Raw genomic sequence first — 18,867 nt, 5'->3', positions numbered from 1 at the left:
TGTCAGCGTATGTGTATTTGGTGGGGAAACATATTTTGGGGATTCCTGTGGTAGGTAATAGAGGAAGGAAGAGCACCGTTCCTCTTCCCTGGGCCCTGTCACTGGGCGCCTAGAGGACATGGAAAGGGGAGCTAGAGAGGATGGGGAGCTGTGGAGCTGTAAAAACCTGCATTTTTCAAAAAGCACTTAAGCACCTCCTTCTTCTGACTTGGTGGGTCACCCCTCTAACCTCTTCCCTTTTCCACCGAGACCATCAGAACCTTGACTGGTAGCTTGGGGTTCCCTGGGATTTGGAGACAGTGGAGGAGGGGTGCCCAACCTAGGGTAGTGCCTACCCCAGCTTGCAGCTTGGCTCTGCCCCCTGGATTCCACGGCCTCCCATCTTTCCCTTCTTCATCCTTGATGTGAAGGTGGACAGGACCCCAGGCGGGCTCTCCACTAGTTTGCCTGGTCCCTGCCACCGGGCCTTTGTCGCTCACGTCCCCGTGTTTCTCTTCCTTTGCGTCTCGGCACCTTTCTTCTGTTCAAAAGTTTTCTGTAAATTTTTTTTCTTTCCTTTTTTTCTTTTCCTTTTTCTTTTCTTTTTTTTTTTTTTTTTTTTTTTATAAATTAATTTGCTTTCAGTTCCATCTTGTGAATGCCTTCTGTGTTCTCTGACCTGTGGCTGCCAGGCAGGGGGTTGGGGCTGGGGGCAGCCTTTCCAGGGGCATTCGCCTGGGCTGGAGAGGCACTGGACGGCCCATAGACACGCAGGCACTAGGCCTCTCTCCACAACAGGCTCAAGGCAGCACAGCTGTCAGGACTGTGCACTGTTTTGGGAGCTGGGCAGAGGCTCTCACCTGCCCTAAAAATAGCTGTTTGAGACTTGGAAGGACATCCTCCCAACCTGGAGATTTTGTATATTTATCCTTTCAGAAGTAATGGCTTCATTCCTTCCCTTATTAGGCAGGAAGAAGGCAGGCAAGTCACATACTTCTGTTATTACTGGCCACTAGCCCTACCGAGGTGACAGGCTCAGGCAGTGCTAATATGGCCTGGCTTTAGCTCCATTAAACACTCCCTGGGCTTCCCCCACAAAAGGCCATCAGTGCTTGGGAGAGGGACGGCTGGGTTTAACCAGATGGGAGGGCTAGGCGGACTTCCTGAAAGGAGGCAGACCGAGGATGGCCAGCCTTTGGTCCTACAGGGATTTATGGCTTCCTTAATTCCCCCAAGCGGTAGCCTCTGGAACATCAGTGAATGGGGCCAGTACTTTTTAAATGACACAAAGATGGATCCCCCAAGCCCTTCCCCAGCTTTTTTGACCCCTGGTCTATTGACCATGGATGGTCTTTCCTCCCCTTCACCCTGCTCAGGAAGGAAGGCAGAACCGTACTTAGGGCACAGAGCAAGTTTATTTGGTGACTGCTGATAGCAAATATCCAAGAGAGACAAGCTGGCAAAGGTGCTGTGACAAGAGGACCTAGGACGCCTTCGGGGCTACATGCAGTCTCACACGGGGGAAGGCACGGGGCTCGGGCACACCAGGAACGTCCTCAGCCATTCAGCACCATACGGACGAGCTCTGTGGATCGGAGAAAGGGGTGAGCCAGGGAGTAGGGCCAAGGGGAGGGGTCCACCAGGGGCCAGGAGACCACAGGACCACAAAGGTAGCATGGGTATGTGCCCGCAGAAACCAACCTTGGCTTTGCAGAGGAGCCACCTTGAGTCTGCCCAGTTCTCTCGGCCCCCAGCTCCCCTCCCACCAGCTGTTAGCCCCCCACCCTACCCTGAGCAGCAAGAACACAGCAGGAGGCAGAAAAGTTCTCAACTACACCTACAGCTATTGTCAGCCATTGGCAGGAGAAGACAGAGATTTGGGTTAGGGTACCTCCAAGCTGCCCAGCAGAAGGAAGAAGAAATGACTATTCTGCTACAGCAGCACAATGGGGCAGGCGACACCCCCCCCCCCATGCCAACCACCTGGGCCCCAGGGCCAAAGGATCACCCTGAAGCAAGATGGGGACCGGCTGGTGCAAGTTCCCAGACACCGGCACCTGGACCCTAGAAGCAAAACCTCAGAGCCCATTCTAGGAGAGGAGGTACCACACCCCCAGGCTGTCTTCCTCTTTGAGGAACCCCTCCCCTGCCCAGTCAGCTCCATGCAGAAACATGCTAGGAGGAAGTCAGATGGTAGTAGGGGAGGGGCAGGGACTAGAGAGCAGAGGTTGGGGAGAAAAACACTGGGGAGGGCGACTAGAGAAGGGAGGCTGGGAGGAGCCGTACCCGCCCCATGGGCCGGTCACCCCGACAGGATATGCCTCACAAACGCTGCAGGAAGGAAGAGACACTCATGGTGAAGACAAGACACAGACATGGGGTGAAGGGTTCAGGTGGTGGGGGAACAGACATTCCCTTTATTTTACTTCCCGTTCCTTCCCCACCCTTCACACATTACCCTTTTCTTTCCTGTCATATACCCCCATGGCCTCCCGCTCCCGGGCTGGGCCAGGCCCTGCCCTTTGCCTCCGGAGCCCCAAACACTTGGGCAAGAGCTGCCTGTACAACCGCTTCCTCCACGAGAGCCCCAAGTCCCTCACCTTCATAGTTGATACAACCATTGCTGTCCTCATGCCCCGCCACCAGCATCTCTACTTCTTCCTCCGTCATCTTCTCACCTGCAGAAGGAAAGAAAAGCATTCTGGGATCTGGGTGGCAAGTGTGTGTCAGGTGGCACCTCAGCTCAAAGGAGCAAGGGCAGAGCCTTACCCAGCGTGACAAGAACGTGCCGGATTTCAGCACCCATGACGGTGCCATTCCCTTCCTTGTCAAACACCCGAAGGCCTTCGACGTAGTCCTCATAGGTGCCCTGGTCCTTGTTCTTGGCCACAGTCTGCAGCATGGGCAGGAAGTGTTCAAAGTCCAGCACCTTCACATTCATCTCTGCCATAAAGGAGGGGGAAGGAAAGTCACCCGGGTCCTCAGGACTGAGGAGACTACAGGGCTCCCACGGGGGCAGGGGGCTCCCACTGAAAGCAGGAGTAATCTGTGGGATTTGCTAGTTGAGACAAATGTGCTTGAGGTCTGGGCCCATGAAGATAAAGGGAAGCTCTTAGCTAAAGAACTGTAGGCCCATTACCACACTGAGGAATAGTTCCTGAGGACCCTCACCATCGCTCTTGGGGTTCCCCAGGACCTTGAGCACCTCGGCGTTGGTGGGGTTCTGGCCCAGGGCCCTCATCACGTCCCCACACTGGCTGTACAGGATCTTGCCATCCCCTGTTCGATCGAACAGCTGAAAGGCCTCCTTGAACTCTGAAGATTCAGACAAGATCAGCACTGAGCATGCGGGGGTTGACCCAAACCCTGCCTCCCAAACCCCCTCTGCCCAGTCAACTCTTGATCATGCTGAGGAGACCAGGTGTTTGTACCACTGTACGCCCAGGCCCGCTGAGAGGGATCTAGCGTCCCTGCGTCCCTGCTCAGGCGTTCCACATAACGACACGGCCTCCCCCTCCCCAGGGCTGAAGGGTAACAGCCACTTACACGCCCCTCTGCCGACAGCAAGCCCGCCCAGCCTCCTCACTACACTCAGGGCAGGAATTCGCCACCGCCCAGTCTGGGTCCTGTCCTTATAAGGAAGAGGGAGCAGCAGCCGGGGACCGGGGTCATCCCTGCCTGCCACTTCCCACCTCTCCGGTACAGACTTCTAGAGGGCACTGCTATGAAATATCCTCAGCAAATTCCCGTCCCCATTTTCACAGAATTCCAGGTCACTGCTTTCTACACTCTTCACAATTCCGGACTGGGCGGGGGGGGGGGGGGGAGGGGGGGGGAGCTGGGGGTGTTGTTATCACAGGAGGAGGAAAGAGGCAGAAGCTGATTAAGGGACGGAGGAGCGCAGGCAACTTAATACACCCTCCCCGCCCCGCACACACCGCAGGCGTTAGGTGACCAAGTTGTCTCATGCCCACACCGCCTAACACTCACCCGGGGCTTGGGGCTCGGATCTAGAGTGGAAGGGGAGGGAGGAAGAAAGAGTGAGAAGAGAAAATGGAGGATGCCGAGGAGGGAGAGGAGACGGCAGGAAGTAGGTCCCGGGGGGAAGAGAGGGCCGGCCTGGTGGGGGTAGTGCTGGAGGCGGGGGCCCCTCTCCCGAGACGCGACCTCAGCGGGTCGGGGCTTACGTACCGGCGGTCTGGTCCTCGGTGAAATCACACTGCTCAGGGAAGAGGGGGGCCGTCAGCATCTCAACTGCAGCCCCCAAGCGTCCATCCCCGTCCCGCCAACTGAACCACTAAGTCCTGCTCCGTGCTGGGGACTCGCTTCCCGCCAGGACAAGACCCCCGAACTCTCCAACCCCGCCCCCGACCTGCCAGGCCCTCGGGTTCGCTCCGCAAAGCCCCGCCCCGGCCTCCCGCCTCGCCCCGAGCCACGCTCCGCGTCCCGGGCCCGGGCCCCACCATCGCGACGGCGCGCCTCTGCGGGACCCTCTCCTGCAGCAATGGCTCCGGCGCCCGGCCCTGCCCTAGTCCTCGTGCGTCCCCGTGACGTCACAGCGCCGGCCCAGCCAATAGAAACGGCGGCCCGGCCTTATGCAGATGAGGGCGCTACGTTAGTAATGAGGTGGGCGGGGCCTCCGCTCCTCCCTCTGGCGCCGCGCTCCCTGCGGGGGGCCGAGCTGCGGCGGCGGGTGGAGCCAGGCGCGAGGAATCCGAGGGTCGGCGATCCCGGAGAGGAGAGGCCGCCCCCCGTCTCCCCCCCCACCAAGAAAGCAGCAGTCGGACGCCTAGGGAGGAGCCGTCTCTTTATTTTGAAACAACAGGGGACCTCCTAGTGGCAGGAACGTGCTTCCATCGCCGGGGAGGGGCGCCGAGTCCAGCCCCACCGCGCCTGTGGAAACGAGGCAAGCTGCCGAGGGCGGTCGCTCGCGCGGCGCCGTGGGCTCGCCTTCCCGGCTCCGTGGCCCCGCCGAGGGGAGGGACGGAAGCTGCCTCGAGCGCAGCGGGACGGCCCTACCTGTAGGAGCTCAGACGCTGAGGATGTGCTTCAGGAAGGCTGCGGAGACGAGGCGGGAGGGTTCAGAAGCAGGCCCGGCTCCGGGTTCAGATAATCCGGGTCCGTCCCCCCCACCCGGACCGCGAGCCCCGGCCCCGCCGCTCCCGCCGCTCCCGCCGCTCCCGCGGCCCCTCACCTTCATAGTTGATGCAGCCGTTGCTGTCCTCATGTCCGGCCAGGACGGTCTCCACCTCCTCCTCAGTCATCCTCTCTCCTGAGCCCGACAGAACAGATCAGTCCCTGCCCACCCCCCCGCCCTTCCTCTTCCGGGCGGTGCCCCCCCCCCCCCAAGCTTGGCGCCGAGCCGAAGCCCAAAGGAATCCTGGTAAGGGCCCCTCAGTGTGCCCTGCCTCTCCCTCCCACTGCACCTGCCCGCGCGCCTGGTCAACGCCTCCACGGAGGGAAAGGGGACGGGGGCCCCAGGTCACAGAGCGCAGGCCTCTCTCCCACAGCAAAAAGTCAGGCTTTCCACCTCACCCCTCTCCTCTGTCCTGTGGGAGGCAACTGCACCCCCTCCCCTTACCTTCGGGTTCTGCCCCAGGGCTCCGACCTCCTTAGCCCCTGCCCATGGCCTGTAGGGCGGTAATGCTTCCCGGCCCTGCCTCCGTGCCTACTGGTCTGGCCCCTGCTCCCCGCCCGCCCCGAGTTCCGTCCCTGCCTCACCCAGGGTGGTGAGCACGTGTCTGAGCTCCGCGCCCATGACTTTGCCGTTCCCCTCTTTGTCAAACACTCGAAGCCCCTCCAGGTAGTCCTCGTATGTCCCTTGGTCCCGGTTCTTGGAGACTGCTTGGAGCATGGGCAGGAAAGTCTCGAAGTCCACACGCCGGGACTTCAGCTCTGGAGGTTGGAAACGGGAGGGAGGGGTCACTGTAGTGTCACCTTGGGCCCAGCTCCATCCCTACCACGAAGCTTTTCATCCCATTCAACGTTCAGGATGTTTTTTTAAAGGTGTCTGACAGTGTTTGAAGTCCCAAGAGCCACCCCAGCATCCTTTGTCACCTTGCCACCATTCCTCGGTTCCACCACCACACTGAAAAACCGCATTGCTCCAGGCATCCCCCTCACCATCACTCTTGGGGTTCCCCAGGATCCTGAGCACCTCGGCGTTGGTGGGGTTCTGGCCCAGAGCCCTCATCACATCCCCACACTGACCATACAGGATCTTGCCGTCCCCTACTCGATCAAACAGCTCAAAGGCCTCCTTGAACTCTGAAGTACAAGGAGAGGTCAGTGTTGAGACCAGGGGTTCCCATCACCACCCCCCCACTCCACCCCTGACAGAAAGGAGGTTCAGAAACTCCGAACTAGAGCTAGGCAGAACGGAGGACACAGAGCACTAGGAGGAAGGTTCCAAGGTTGGGACTAGACGGTGGCGCTATCCAAGGTTGGGCTAGGGGAACAGAAAGAGGATCTGACCAGGGGCTTGGGGCTAGACGGTGCGGCTTAAGGGACCAGCTTCTCCTCACCCTCCAGCTGGTCCTTGTTAAACTCGATCTGTGGAAGAAAAGAGCAGGTGAGGAGAGATGACAGGGCTCACTGAATCTCTCTCCAGCACTCCTCCCAACCAACTGGCAGCCACTTCTGGGGAGGGGCCCAAAGAGACCAGGCTGGGAGCCCAGCCACCTCAGTCCCATTCCCAGCTCTGGACCTTGGGAGAATCCCAAGAGGAGGAATTATGGGGGGGAGGGTTTCCTGGGAACAGGGTTAATCCCATGCCACCTGTTCCCCTCCCTCCAGTGCCCTGAGCTCTGCATCCCTCACATAACTGGGGGCTGAACAAAGGCTAAATTTACCCCTGGCCCCCAGCTGTGATTGTCTAACAAGTCTGTCCTCCTCAGCCTTCCCTCCTGGGGTTCAGAGTTGTGGCTTTTAGAACCGAACAGTCAGCCAGGCACAGGCACCAGCTCCCTCTCTTCACCTTGAAACTGTCCTCAGAACCCAGATGTTCCCCATCTCCCAGGTCCCTGCCGCCAGCAGAGGGGTCAGTGAGAATGTGTGTATGTACCCACACATATAGTATAGGTTAGAGGGAGAGAATAAAAAAGAACAGCAGTCATAAGCCTGGATGCTTCCAAATAGGGGACCAAGAGGGATCTCCAGTATCCGTGCAGTGCTCACCGAGTCCCTATCTTTTAGATACCCCTAACCACCTCGGCTGTTTCCCACCCTGTACCATCCCTTACAAATTCTTCCTCAGTCTCCCAAGACTCACCACCACTTTGGAGAGATCGATGGGGGGCTCCTGGGTTTTCTGAGGAGCTGGAGGGACAGCTGGAGCTGGCTCAGCCTTGGGCTTGGCAGGAGGGGCCCCTGCTGCTGGTTTGGCAGCAGGCTTGGAAATAGAGGGTCCCGCTGGTTTCTTCATAGGAACATCCTTCTTGGGAGGCATGATGTCCGGTGGCCAAAGGACAGTGTGCCGATGGGGGCACCCATCTCTGTTTAAATAGCCAGGGAGTCTGGGATGTCAAGGGGCGGGGGCAGGGGCAGGGAGCCAGTTGGCGGTGAGGAGGGTGAGATAGAGGAGAGATATGCCGGCCTGCCCTGGACTCCTATGGTTCAGGACTCCTGCCCCAAGGTCTTCTCTCTTCTGTTCACTAAGCCCCAAATGCTAGCCAGAACAATGGCCCCTTTGGGGGCAGGGGAAGGAAGCCAGAGACTGCCCAGAATGAGGGAGTTAACCTCCGGGGTAAGGATAGGATGCTTGCCAGTGACAGACACTGACACAGGGGTGAAGCAAAGAAGGGGACCCAGGCATTCCAGGCCTCGACCCCCCTCCCACACACACAGAGTAGCCCTTTTGTTTTAGCAGCTTTAGACCCTTAAAGGCTGAGGCAGGGAGGGGGCCCTTGTGAACTGGGATTGTTAGAGTGGGGTCTGGGAGGGGCACCTGGCTGGCTCAGTCAGTAGGGCATGTGACTCCTCATCTTGGAATTGTGGATTTGGGCCCCACACTGGGTGTGCAGACTACTTGAAAATAAAATCTTAAAAAAAAAAAAAAAAAAAGTGGGGTCCAGGAGCAGTTTAAGATGAAAAAACCAAGCAGCTCTTCTACTCCCCTCTGACTATAGTTGAGGAGCAGGGGCAGTTGACCCCACAGCCTTTAATCCCCAAATCTTACAGTCACTGCCACCGTCTCCCAGCCCAGAACTGGAATTGTGCCAGTATAGATAAAGAACAGTAACATAAAGGAGTGTGATCACACACACACACACACACACCCCATGATCTCCTGTTCCCAATATGGTTTTAAGGGTAAGGGTGGGAACAAGGATCAGGTTTAACACCCACCACCCACACACCAAGGAAGGAACCCTTTTCCACAGGCCCCATGGTCCATCAAGTCAAAGGAAGGTAGGGAGCCTGCGGAGCCTGCAGGGACTCTGTGGTGCACCTGAGAGGAAGGGCAGGCCCTGGGAGGCCAGGAGCCTAAATCCTAAAATCTCTAATCCAAAAGGATGTGGGAGGTCCTATGGGTTCCAAAGGTACTTACCCACCAAGCAGAGAATGGTAACAACCCTGGCCCTGGCGCCAGGTTCCAAACCTTGCTGGGGGCACCGGGTAGGGTCTAAGTCGGAGGTGGCGGGGAGAGGGGAAGGGGTTGCGGCTACTTTTGTTCTTGGGATAAGAAAGGAAAAGATTTAGGCAGCATTCTGAGGAAGAGTAATGATTCCACTTAGACCCTGGGGTTCAGAGATTTGATGATTCGTCTCTCACTTGCAAAAATGCGTCTGAATCTCATTACTGAACACTGTCCCATTTTAGAAAAATCGGAATCGTTCCAGCCTCCCAGAACTCATCTCACTCACACACACGCACATGCACACGCACGCACCCACACCTCAAATCAAGCTTAAATAAAGGAAAGAGTCCCTCCCCAGCTCCCCAAAACTCACCCTGCGGGGTCCAGGTGAGGGCGGAGGCGGGGCTGGGAGGCCGCGGGCCCCGAAGGGTTAACGCCAGCGGCCTCGGAGCATGCCGGGAGTCGTAGTCCTCGCGCGCCCGCGGCCTCACGGGAAGGCCGCTGGCAGCTGGGAGACCTCGCCCGAGCGGCGGCTTCCGGCAGGTGGCGGCGGCGGTGACTCAGGCCGTTTGGGCGCCCTCCGCCTCCCGGAGCTGAGCGGCGGTGACCGCTCTACAGCCCCCCCCCCGCCCCGGCGCCAGAGCCGCGCGGGCCCGGGCATCTGCGACGCTGAGCGGGGGCTCCCGGGGGGCGGGGGAGCGGGCGCCGCCGAGGGGCCGTGTGACTTGGAACAGCAACTCCACCGAATTCTCCTTTCTTTTCTTTTTTCTTTTTTTTCGGTAATGAGCTGCTGGTAGTTGAAGTAAATGTTAAGATTTGGGATTAGGCCTTGGCCACCTGCCCCGGCTCCTCCCACTGTGCAAGTTTCTCCATCCCGCGGCGCGGGGCCTCGGCTCTGCCTGGAACCGCGGGGCTGCGCCGCCCAGCGCCTCGGGCCTCACGCCTCCGTCCGCGCTGGTCATCTCCTTCCCGAGACGCCCCGCAGCCCTCCGGGGCTGGGGCTGCGGGGGCTCGCGGGGCTCGCGGCTGACAGGCCGAGGGTCAGAGGAGGGGGCGGGCGGTGGGGGTGTGCAAGCCGCTCGGAAGAGTAGGGACGGTTGCCTACAGCCTAACAGGAGGTGGAGGAGGAGGTCAGCCGCTCTCCGCGGAGGCCTTCACCAAGCCCTTTCCGCTTGGGCTGGATTACCTCCGAGGAGCAGCCGAGGGGGAGCTGAAGAGAAGGGTCCCGCCGCGCCCCGCGCCCCAGAGAAAACATGAAGACTCTTGGCAAACAGACTGGCAAACCCCTCATTTTTGCATTATTCTTGTCTTCTAATCTGGGAGCCCAACTTGGGACCCTGACAGCATGACCTAACACTTAATCGACTGAGCCACCCAAGCACCCCATAAAGAAGGTCAGGCATGGCTCCGTCTTTAAGGAACGGGAAACTGAGACTCCCAGAGTCTCTGCTGCTTCTTTCTTTCTTTTTTTTTTTTTTATTTATTTATGATAGTCACAGAGAGAGAGAGAGAGAGAGAGGCAGAGACACAGGCAGAGGGAGAAGCAGGCTCCATGCCGGGAGCCCGATGTGGGATTCGATCCCGGGTCTCCAGGATCGCGCCCTGGGCCAAAGGCAGGCGCCAAACCGCTGCGCCACCCAGGGATCCCGAGTCTCTGCTTCTTTTGCCAGTGTGATCTAGAGTATGGGAGCAGAGTCAAGGTTCAAATGTAAATCTAAAAAATAAAAAGCGAATCTAACTCTAAAGTCCTTGTTTTGTGTTTATTTTTTTTTTAATTTTATTTTTTTAATTTATGATAGTCACACAGAGAGAGAGAGGCAGAGACACAGGCAGAGGGACAAGCAGGCTCCATGCACCGGGAGCCCGATGTGGGATTCGATCCCCGGTCTCCAGGATCGCGCCCTGGGGCCAAAGGCAGGAGCCAAACCGCTGCGCCACCCTAGGGATCCCTATTTTTTATTTTTTTAAGTAGGCTTCATGCCTAGGGCAGAGCCCAGCTCAGGGCTTAAGCTCAAGACCCGAGACAAAAAAAAAAAAAAAAAGACCGGAGCCAAGATCAAGAGTCAGACACCCCCTTTGCTAGTTTCATTTTTTAATTTTTATTATTTGATAGAGCACACAAGCAGGGGTAAGTGGAAGAGGGAGAAAGAAGCAGGGAGCCCAATGTGGGGCTTGATCCCAGGACTCTGGGATCATGACCTGAGCCAAAGGCACACACTCAACCGGCTGAGCTACCCAGATGCCCCTAGTTTCATTTTTTTAATGCTCTAAACTAGCGGTTCCCAGATTTAGCTGTTCTTCAGAATCTCCTGAGAACTTTGTAAACAGACAAACTTGCAGACTCTGCCCACAAAGATTCTGACTCTGGGTCTGTGTTAGGGCCTGGGAATCTTTTTTAAATATTTTTAGCTATGGAAAGGACAGAGAACAAACTAAGTTAATTACAGCTTTAAAAATATATATATTTTGGGATCCCTGGGTGGCGCAGTGGTTTAGCGCCTGCCTTTGGCCTAGGGCGCGATCCTGGAGACCCAGGATCGAATCCCACGTCGGGCTCCCGGTGCATGGAGCCTGCTTCTCCCTCTGCCTGTGTCTCTGCCTCTCTCTCTCACTGTGTGCCTATCATAAATAAATAATAAAAAAAAATTTTTTTTTAATAAATAAAAATATATATATTTTATTTTATTCATGAGAGACAGAGAGAGAGGCAGAGACATAGGCAGAGGAAGAAGCAGGCTCCAAGCAGGGAACCCAATGCAGAACTCGATTCCAGACCCCAGGATCATGCCTGGAGTTGAAGGCAGATGCTCAACCACTGAGCCACCCAGGCAACCCTAACTACAGCTTTAATAAAAGGAATGATCTTTTCAGAATGTGTATTTGATCATGTCATCTCCCTACCTAAAATCCTTCCATGTATTTTGGTAAAGACTAAATCTTTAGTTGGTTCACAAAACCCAGCAGTTTCAAACACTGCTTCCTTGTACCAGTTACACCTCTATACCAGCCATATCTACTAGCTCGCAGATCTTTAAAGATGTCCTGGTCCCTTTTCTCAGGTTATTGCTACTGTCTTTTAGATCTCTGCTCTCCCTCCCTTCCAACACGCACTTTCTAGGGCCAAGTAGGGTACGGTGCCTGGCATATACTGGGCAAATATCTGTAGAATGAATGGATATTTGGATAAAAGGGAAGAATCAAGGATAGACGCTGATACTAGTAAGTTGATGAGATAGATTGGGGATTCAGGAGATTGAGAGAGTTCCCAGGTATTCTTACCTTGCATTAGAATATGAGGTGATTGATTTGCTAAAAGAGGATATAGGAGGAGGTGGCTTGAGAAGGTAGTGAAGGTTTGAAACAGGTACTGTGGAAAGTGGGAGACAGCTTACTGGGGAGCCAATCAATACTCAATTGAGATGTACTGAGTGCCTACTCTGTGCTCCCTACGTGAATTTGCTGAGCAGCTTAAAGGGTGGTTGCAGTGGGAGCTCATGTAACGATGCCAGGTAGTGATTTCCTCCTTCCGACAGTATTCTGCTGCTTGGACGATGGAGCTAGAGCAAAGAGGCAGCTGGAATGGTAATGGATCTAGACAATGGAGTTTTGTGGAGTAGGGATGATGGATGAACATGAAAGTGAGGAAGTTGGGAGTCTGAGTAAAAGAGGGTTTGTGGGGATCCCTGGGTGGCGCAGCGGTTTAGCGCCTGCCTTTGGCCCAGGGCGCGATCCTGGAGACCCAGGATCGAATCCCACATCGGGCTCCCGGTGCATGGAGCCTGCTTCTCCCTCTGCCTAGGTCTCTGCCTCTCTCTCTCTCTCTATCATAAATAAATAAAAATTAAAAAAAAAAAGAGGGTTTGCGGTCTAGGCCAAATAGAGGAGTAAGTACAGAAGTGACCCATTAGGACGTGTGGCTGTGTCAGAGGATAGAGTGTGCAACCTGTGATCTTAGGGTCATGAGTTCAAGTCCCACATTGGGTGTAGAGCTTTCTTTAAAAAGGTGTAGAGCTAAAAAAAAAAAAAAAAGTGTAGAGCTTTCTTCAAAAAGAAAGAAGAAAGAAGAAAGAAAGAAAGAAAGAGAAAGAAAGAAAGAAAGAAAGAAAGAAAGAAAGAAAGAAAGAAAGAAAGAAAGAAAAGTGACCTATTAGATTGAGAGAATATAAAAAGTCACTAACAGTCTTGGGTCTCAATGAGGTTGAGAAGTAAGATGCTTGGAGATCTCACAGCTGTTGAAGGAAATAGTGCATTTGAGATTAAAATTCCAAAGACTATAGAGGAAGACAGGAATAGGGTGTGAATGGTTGAAAGGGTAGAGACGTGAAGGTTATTGGATCTGAGGAGAATGTTCTTTAGGGCTTTTTCGATAGCAAGTAGCAAAAATCTGACTAAACCTGGGTAACCAATAAAGAGGATTTATTGGCTTATGTAACTGAAAAATCAAGAGGTAGGGTGGGTTTCAAGTTCATTTTGATCCAGAATTTCATGACATCACAAAAGGATTTTCTACTTTTCTGGCCACTGTCCTCCATTTGTTAGCTTCTTACTTGAATTCCCTCCTGGAGTCATATCTGGCTTGGCTGTGCAGGCATCACATCCTTATACCACAAGAGGAAAAGAGTGAGCTTTTCTTTTTTAATTTGGAAGTATTTATTTGTATTCTTTTTAAAGTAAGCTTTATACCCAACATGGGGCTTGAACTCATGACCCTGAGATCAGGAGTCTCCTGCTGTCCTGACAGAGCCACACACACCAGAGGGAGCCCTCCTTCACCATTGGAATCGGTTCCTGAACTTCACTCTGACTCGAGGGACTTAGAAAAATGCTGCCATCAAGCCTGGAATTCATCACCATGACTAGGGAAACAGCATGCCCTGTGTGGCAACGGCAGGGGTTTGCCCGCCCCCACGACAAGGAGGATGGCATTACCCTGCCCCACAGGCCAGTTGGGGTTTGTCTGCCTTTGGAGGTGGACTGGAGCCCATCCAAACGGGAAGGAGTAGAAGGACACTGGGGAGGAAGCCTACGTTGTCCGCCACAAGGAGGAACTCTGATGGTGATTACCGAAGAGCCTGTGGCATACGTTGGAGACACGGGGTGACAGCAGTATTCAGGGGGCCGTGCCCTTCGATAAGTATGGAGTGGGTGTGTGGTTAGTGAATGACAGAGACGGTAGAGACGGTGTATCAACTCGAAAGGAGCTGAAATTTTATTTATTTATTTATTTATTTATTTATTTATTTATTTATTTATTTCTTCATGAGAGACACAGGCAGAGGGAGAAGCAGGCTCCCCACCGGGAGCCCGTCGCGGGACTCGATCCCAGGACCCCAGGATCACGCCGGGAGCCAAAGGCAGACACTCAACTGCTGAGCCACCCAGGTGTCCCAGGAGCTGAGATTTTTTATGAGAATAACAATGGGGAAGCAGCTTTGGGGTGCAAGGAGAATGTGGACCCCACCTCCCAGATGAGTGAGGTCTCTTGGCAGGTGAGCCAGGTTTCAGAGGAGGCCAGAGCGAGCTTTGTTTAAATAAAGGTAAAGACTTTTAGGGGGTAGAGTGGGTAGGCAGTGTTAGGTAGACACAGGTTTGCAGAGATGACATAAGGCCCCTCAGCTGCACTCTTAGCTCCCCTTTATCCTCCGACCCTCTCTTATGTTCAGTTGTGTGTGTATATTCACTCTATTGCCTGAGCCTAGATTTTTAGCTCTTTCTGTTGAGGTATAATTGACATGTAACATGAGTTTTAGGTGCATAACATAATGATTCTCTATTTATATATATTGTGAGATAATCACACAGAAAAGAATTGTTTTCTTATGATGAAAACTTATAAGATCTCTCTTAGCAACTTTCAAATATGCAATACAATATTATTAACTCTAGTCACCATGTACACGTATATTACATCTCCAGGACTTAGTCATTTTATAACTGGAAGTTGGTTCCTTTTCACCCATTTCCCCACCCTCAGAGCTGGATCCCCCAAACAACGATTCTGTTCTCTGAATCTGTGAGCTCAGTGTTTTATTTTTTGTGTATTTTTACATTCAGGTGAGGTAATACGGTATTTGTCTTTTCTCTGTCTGACTTTCTTTTTTTAACAGGAAAGACCTCCAAATGCAGTGGTCTCTCCTTTTTTTTTTTTTTAAGATTTTATTTATTTATTCATGAGAGACACAGAGAGAGAGAGGCAGAGGCACAGGCAGAGGGAGAAGCAGGCTCCATGCAGGGAGCTTGATGTGGGACTCGATCCCGGGTCTCCAGAATCACACCCTGGGCTGCAGGTGGCGCTAAACCGCTGCGCCACCGGGGCTACCCTGTCTGACTTATTTTATTTGGCATAATGCCCTGGAGGTCCATCCAAATTGTTGCAAATGGCAAGTTTTCCTTTTTTTTTTTTTTTTTAATGCTGAATAATATTTCATTGTATGTATATGCCCCATGACCCTAATTTATAAAATATGTATTCCTTAATCATGTTAGCTTTTCCTCCTTATGTTAGTCACCTCAAGGCCCGAAAGAAGGCGGCTGCTGCTCCAGGCATCACATCCTTCCAACAGTGACCCAACCAAAAAGGAAGGAGGCAATGAGGGCTTTCTTCTGTTGACACTCCAGTCCCCAGCTGACTTCCTCTTACGTCTTATCCGGCACACTGCCACCAGGAATGCTCTGGGATTCTGTATGTAGGGAAGAGGGGAAGGTGGCTGTTGGGCAGACAGTGGTGTTGCCACACCCAGTGAACCACAGCACTTTGGGCCAGTAAAGCCACATTTCAAGAGTAGCATTTGTGGGACTGGCTCAGTCAGAAGAGTATGCAACTCTTGATCTTGGGGTTGTGAGTTTGAGCCCGCCATGGGGTGTAGAGATTACCTAAATAAAAATGTTTTTAAAGGTCGTAGGTGGGGGCACCTGGGTGGCTCATTGGCTGAGCTTTTGGCTCAGGTTGTGATCCCGGGGTCCTGGGTTTGAGTCCTGCATTGGGCTCCCTACAGGGAGCCTGCTTCTCCCTCTGCCTATGTCTCTGCCTCTATCTCTGTCTCTCATGAATAAATAAATAAAATCTTAAAAAAAAAACTGACATGATTCATAAATTGAAAGGCTTTTAAAAAAAATTTAACTTTGGGCCCCCTGGGTGGCTCAGCGGTTGAGCATCTGCCTTTGGCCCAGGGCATGATCCGGGGTCCTGGGATCGAGTCCCGCAGCTGGTTCTCCACAGGGAGCCTTCTTCTCCCTCCACCCGTGTCTCCCTCTCTGTCTCTCAAGAATAAATAAAATCTCTAAAAATTTTTTTGACTTGTATCTTTTCCTTTTTTTATTAAAAAAGTAACATTGACATAGAATATCGGTTGCAGGTATACAACATAATATTGTATACATCTCAAAACGACAAACAGGGGCAGCCTGGGTGGCTCAGTGGTTTAGCGCCGCCTTCGGCTCAGGGCCTGATCCTGGAGACCTGGGATGGAGTCCCACGTCGGGTTCCCTGCATGGAACCTGCTTCTCCCTCTGCCTGTGTCTCGGCCTCTCTCTCTCTGTGTCTCTCATGAATAAATAAATAATATTTTTAAAAATCAAAATGACAAACAGTACGTCTAGTTTACACTTAACATCCATCATCTTACATAGTTACCAAAAAAAATTTTTCCTGGTGATGAGAACTTTAAGATCTGTTGTCTTAGCAACTTTCAAATATACAGTAAAGTATTATTCACAATAGTCATCATGCTGTACATTGCATCCGGAACTTATTTTATAGCTGGATGTTTTTTTTTTAAGATTTTATTTATTCATGAGACACAGAGAGAGACCAAGACACAGGCAGACAGAGAAGCAGGCTCCTCTCGGGAGCCTGATGTGGGGCTCGATCCCAGGACCCTGGGGTCACGCCTTGAGCCCAAGGCAGACACTCTCAATCCCTGAGCTTCTCAGGTGTCCCATTTGGCTGGAAGTTTGTATCTTTTGACCCCCTTTACCCATTTTTCCCATCTCCCCAACGCCCACCTCTGGAGTCACTGACAGTGTTCTCTGTATCTATGAGTTTTTAGTCATTATTAGTTTCCACATATAAGTGCGATCCTACAGTATTTGTCTTTGACTTGTTTCACTTAGCATAATGCCCTCAAGGTTCCTTCATGTTGTTGCACATGGTAAGATTTCCTTCTTTTTATGGTTGAATATTCCTGTGTGTGTGTGTGTGTGTGTGTGTGCATGCACACATGCAAACCCTCACATTTCTTTATCTGTTCATTTTTCAGGGGTCACCTAGGTTGTTTCCATGTCTTGACTATTGTAAATAATGCTGCAGTGGATATGGGGGTGCAGGTATCTTTTTGAGACAGTGATTTCCTTTAGCTATAAACCCGAAGTGGAATTGTTGGATCACATGGCAGTCCTGCTTTTAATTTTTTGAGGACCATCCATGCTGTTTTCCGTAGTGCTTGCATCAGTCTATAACCCACCAGCAGTGTACAAGGGTTCCTTTTCCCAGCAACACATGTCATTTCTTGTCTTTGTGATGATAGCCATTCTAAAAGGCTTCGAGTGATATCTGATTGTGGCTTTAATTTGCATTTCCCTGATGATTCATGATGGTGAGCATCTTTTCCGGTACTTGTTAGCCATCTGTATGTCGTCTTTGGGGAAAAGTCTATTCAGATCTGCCCTTTTTAATTTGGAGATATAAACTAATTAATTAATATATTTCTGCTATTGTGTGAGTTCTTTATAGGTTTCAAATATTAAACTCTTATCAGATACATGATTTGCAAACATTTTCTGCCGCTCAGTAGTTTGCCTTTTTGCTTTGTTGGTTTCCTGTGCTAATGCAGGAGCTTTTTAGTTTGATGTAGATGAATATTTTTGCTTTTGTTGCCTTTGCTTTTGGGTGTCACATTAGAAAACATCATTGCCAAGACCTACATCAAATTGCTTATCACATCTTTTCTAATTTTCAGGTTTCAGGTCTTATATCCAAGTGTTTAACCCATTTTGAGTTACTGTTTGTGAATGGTGTAAAGCAATGGTCCAGTCTCATTCTTTTGCATGTGGTTGTCTAGTTTTCCAGTACCATTTATTAGAGAAACTGTCCTTTCCCCATCGTATAGAATACTTGGCTCGTTTGTCAAGATACAGATTTGCCAGATACAGATATCCCCTGCTTTATGAAAGTTCCTGTTAGGCCATTTTGCTTTTAAGAAAGACCTCCGTTAGGACCTATCTTCACTCATGAAAAGAAATCTAAAGGGGATTTTTGCTTTTATGAAATAGGGTGAAAAGCAAAAAACGACATTCAGCTTTTGTTTTGCAGTGAGCCCTCAGAGGCCGTGAGCACCCCACACTGGGAGAGCCGCCCACCAAGTTTCCCTGGGGATTACATGTCGCATCAAAGTGCCCTAGCTTTGAACTAGGAGTGTCCAGGCAGTATTTCAATTTGATTTTTTATTTATTTTTAAAAATATTTTATTTATTCATGAGAAACAGAGAGGAGAGAGAGAGGCAGAGACAGAGGCAGAGGGAGAAGCAGGCTCCATGCGGGGAGCCCGACGTGGGACTCGATCCCAGGACTCCAGGATCACGCCCTGGGCCACAGGCAGCGCTAAACCGCTGAGCCACCCGGGCTGCCTTCAATTGATTTTCTGCGTCTGTTTGCAAGAGGTGTCCCAAAGCATCAGAGAAGCCTCAGAGATTATTTTGGGGGTCTGGGAATTCTCAAAAACTCCTCCATGTAAGCTAAGGGGAATCAATTTTTCACTTTGTATCAATCATTTTGGCTTACGCAAGGTTTCACAGGAACACTGCTTCCAAATATGGGGGGAAACGTGTACCGCGCAGGTTTGTTTCCGGGCTCTGCTCTGTTGATCTAGAGGTTTCCATGCCGATCCCACAGTTTTGATTAGAATATACTTTGAGGGGCAGCCCCGGTGGCGCAGCAGTTGGTGCTGCCTGCAGCCCACGGCGTGATCCTGGGGACCCTGGATCGAGTCCCACGTCGGGCTCCCTGCATGGAGCCTGCTTCTCCCTCTGCCTGTGTCTCTGCCTCTGTCTCTCACTCTGTGTCTCTCATGAGTAAATAAAACAAAATCTTTAAAAAAAAAAAAAAAAGAATATACTTTGTAATCAAGGAGTGTGATGTGATGCCTCTAGGGTTGGGGACTTCTGTGGTTCCATACAAATTTTAGGATTGTCCATTTCTGTGAAAGATGCCATTGGATTTTTTTTCTGTCACCTAGATTAACCCGTTTACTATAGGCTAGCAAGGCTTCAAATGGTGAAGCTTCTGCTGGTCCTTCAGTCTCCTGATGGCGGAC

At 52.0% G+C, this 18,867-nt stretch overlaps 2 protein-coding genes and 1 long non-coding RNA gene across 9 annotated transcripts; 1 reads left to right on the top strand and 2 right to left on the bottom strand.

The window, feature by feature from the left end:
• Positions 1 to 1,375: 1,375 nt before the first annotated feature.
• Positions 1,376 to 4,735, bottom strand: MYL6 (myosin light chain 6). 4 transcript variants are annotated; one of them, XM_049115660.1, is made up of 8 exons: positions 4,443 to 4,508; positions 4,171 to 4,198; positions 3,918 to 3,989; positions 3,151 to 3,294; positions 2,749 to 2,922; positions 2,580 to 2,657; positions 2,266 to 2,310; positions 1,376 to 1,564 (listed from the first exon to the last, which is right to left on the bottom strand). In XM_049115660.1, exons 1-7 carry the CDS (start codon positions 4,443 to 4,445, stop codon positions 2,282 to 2,284), a joined length of 528 nt encoding a protein of 175 aa, XP_048971617.1. In that variant the 5' UTR covers positions 4,446 to 4,508; the 3' UTR covers positions 1,376 to 1,564; positions 2,266 to 2,281. The 4 variants fall into 4 exon arrangements, with proteins under 4 accessions (XP_048971617.1, XP_025332805.1, XP_048971616.1 ...); XM_025477020.3 differs by lacking the exon at positions 3,918 to 3,989 and having other exon boundaries at positions 4,443 to 4,574; XM_049115659.1 differs by lacking the exon at positions 2,266 to 2,310 and having other exon boundaries at positions 4,443 to 4,503.
• Positions 3,151 to 9,076, bottom strand: MYL6B (myosin light chain 6B). 4 transcript variants are annotated; one of them, XR_007413671.1, is made up of 10 exons: positions 8,931 to 9,076; positions 7,250 to 7,472; positions 6,504 to 6,531; positions 6,103 to 6,246; positions 5,701 to 5,874; positions 5,174 to 5,251; positions 4,999 to 5,037; positions 4,171 to 4,198; positions 3,970 to 3,989; positions 3,151 to 3,294 (listed from the first exon to the last, which is right to left on the bottom strand). XR_007413671.1 is itself a non-coding variant. In XM_035696306.2 (9 exons), exons 2-7 carry the CDS (start codon positions 7,424 to 7,426, stop codon positions 5,009 to 5,011), a joined length of 630 nt encoding a protein of 209 aa, XP_035552199.1. In that variant the 5' UTR covers positions 7,427 to 7,472; positions 8,931 to 9,076; the 3' UTR covers positions 3,151 to 3,294; positions 4,171 to 4,198; positions 4,999 to 5,008. The 4 variants fall into 4 exon arrangements, 3 of the variants coding, with proteins under 3 accessions (XP_035552199.1, XP_025332802.1, XP_025332803.1); XM_035696306.2 differs by lacking the exon at positions 3,970 to 3,989; XM_025477017.3 differs by lacking the exons at positions 3,151 to 3,294; positions 3,970 to 3,989; positions 4,171 to 4,198 and adding an exon at positions 4,770 to 4,872.
• Positions 8,990 to 15,848, top strand: LOC125755985 (uncharacterized). Its single transcript, XR_007413672.1, has 2 exons — positions 8,990 to 14,046; positions 15,063 to 15,848. It is a non-coding gene; the product is annotated as an uncharacterized LOC125755985 (long non-coding RNA).
• Positions 15,849 to 18,867: the final 3,019 nt, after the last annotated feature.

The sequence above is a fragment of the Canis lupus genome, chromosome 10, assembly GCF_003254725.2.
Source record: "Canis lupus dingo isolate Sandy chromosome 10, ASM325472v2, whole genome shotgun sequence".
Classification (NCBI taxonomy): domain Eukaryota; kingdom Metazoa; phylum Chordata; class Mammalia; order Carnivora; family Canidae; genus Canis; species Canis lupus.
The sequence above is the reverse complement of the archived record's forward strand: the minus strand, read 5'-3'. Positions and strand labels throughout refer to the sequence as shown.

Bases quoted from the DNA above. Each gene is read 5' to 3' on its own strand.
- MYL6B (XM_035696306.2), bottom strand. From the start codon at position 7,426: ATGCCTCCCAAGAAGGATGTTCCTATGAAGAAACCAGCGGGACCCTCT. The intron at 6,247-6,503 runs GTGAGGAGAAGC...CTTGTACTTCAG, and splicing joins TAACAAGGACCAGCTGGAGG to AGTTCAAGGAGGCCTTTGAG. The intron at 5,875-6,102 runs GTGAGGGGGATG...TCCAACCTCCAG, and splicing joins GGGGAACCCCAAGAGTGATG to AGCTGAAGTCCCGGCGTGTG.
- MYL6 (XM_049115660.1), bottom strand. The intron at 3,295-3,917 runs GTGTGTGCGGGG...CTGAATCTTCAG, and splicing joins TTGGTCACCTAACGCCTGCG to AGTTCAAGGAGGCCTTTCAG. The intron at 2,658-2,748 runs GTAAGGCTCTGC...TTCCTTCTGCAG, and splicing joins GCACGTTCTTGTCACGCTGG to GTGAGAAGATGACGGAGGAA.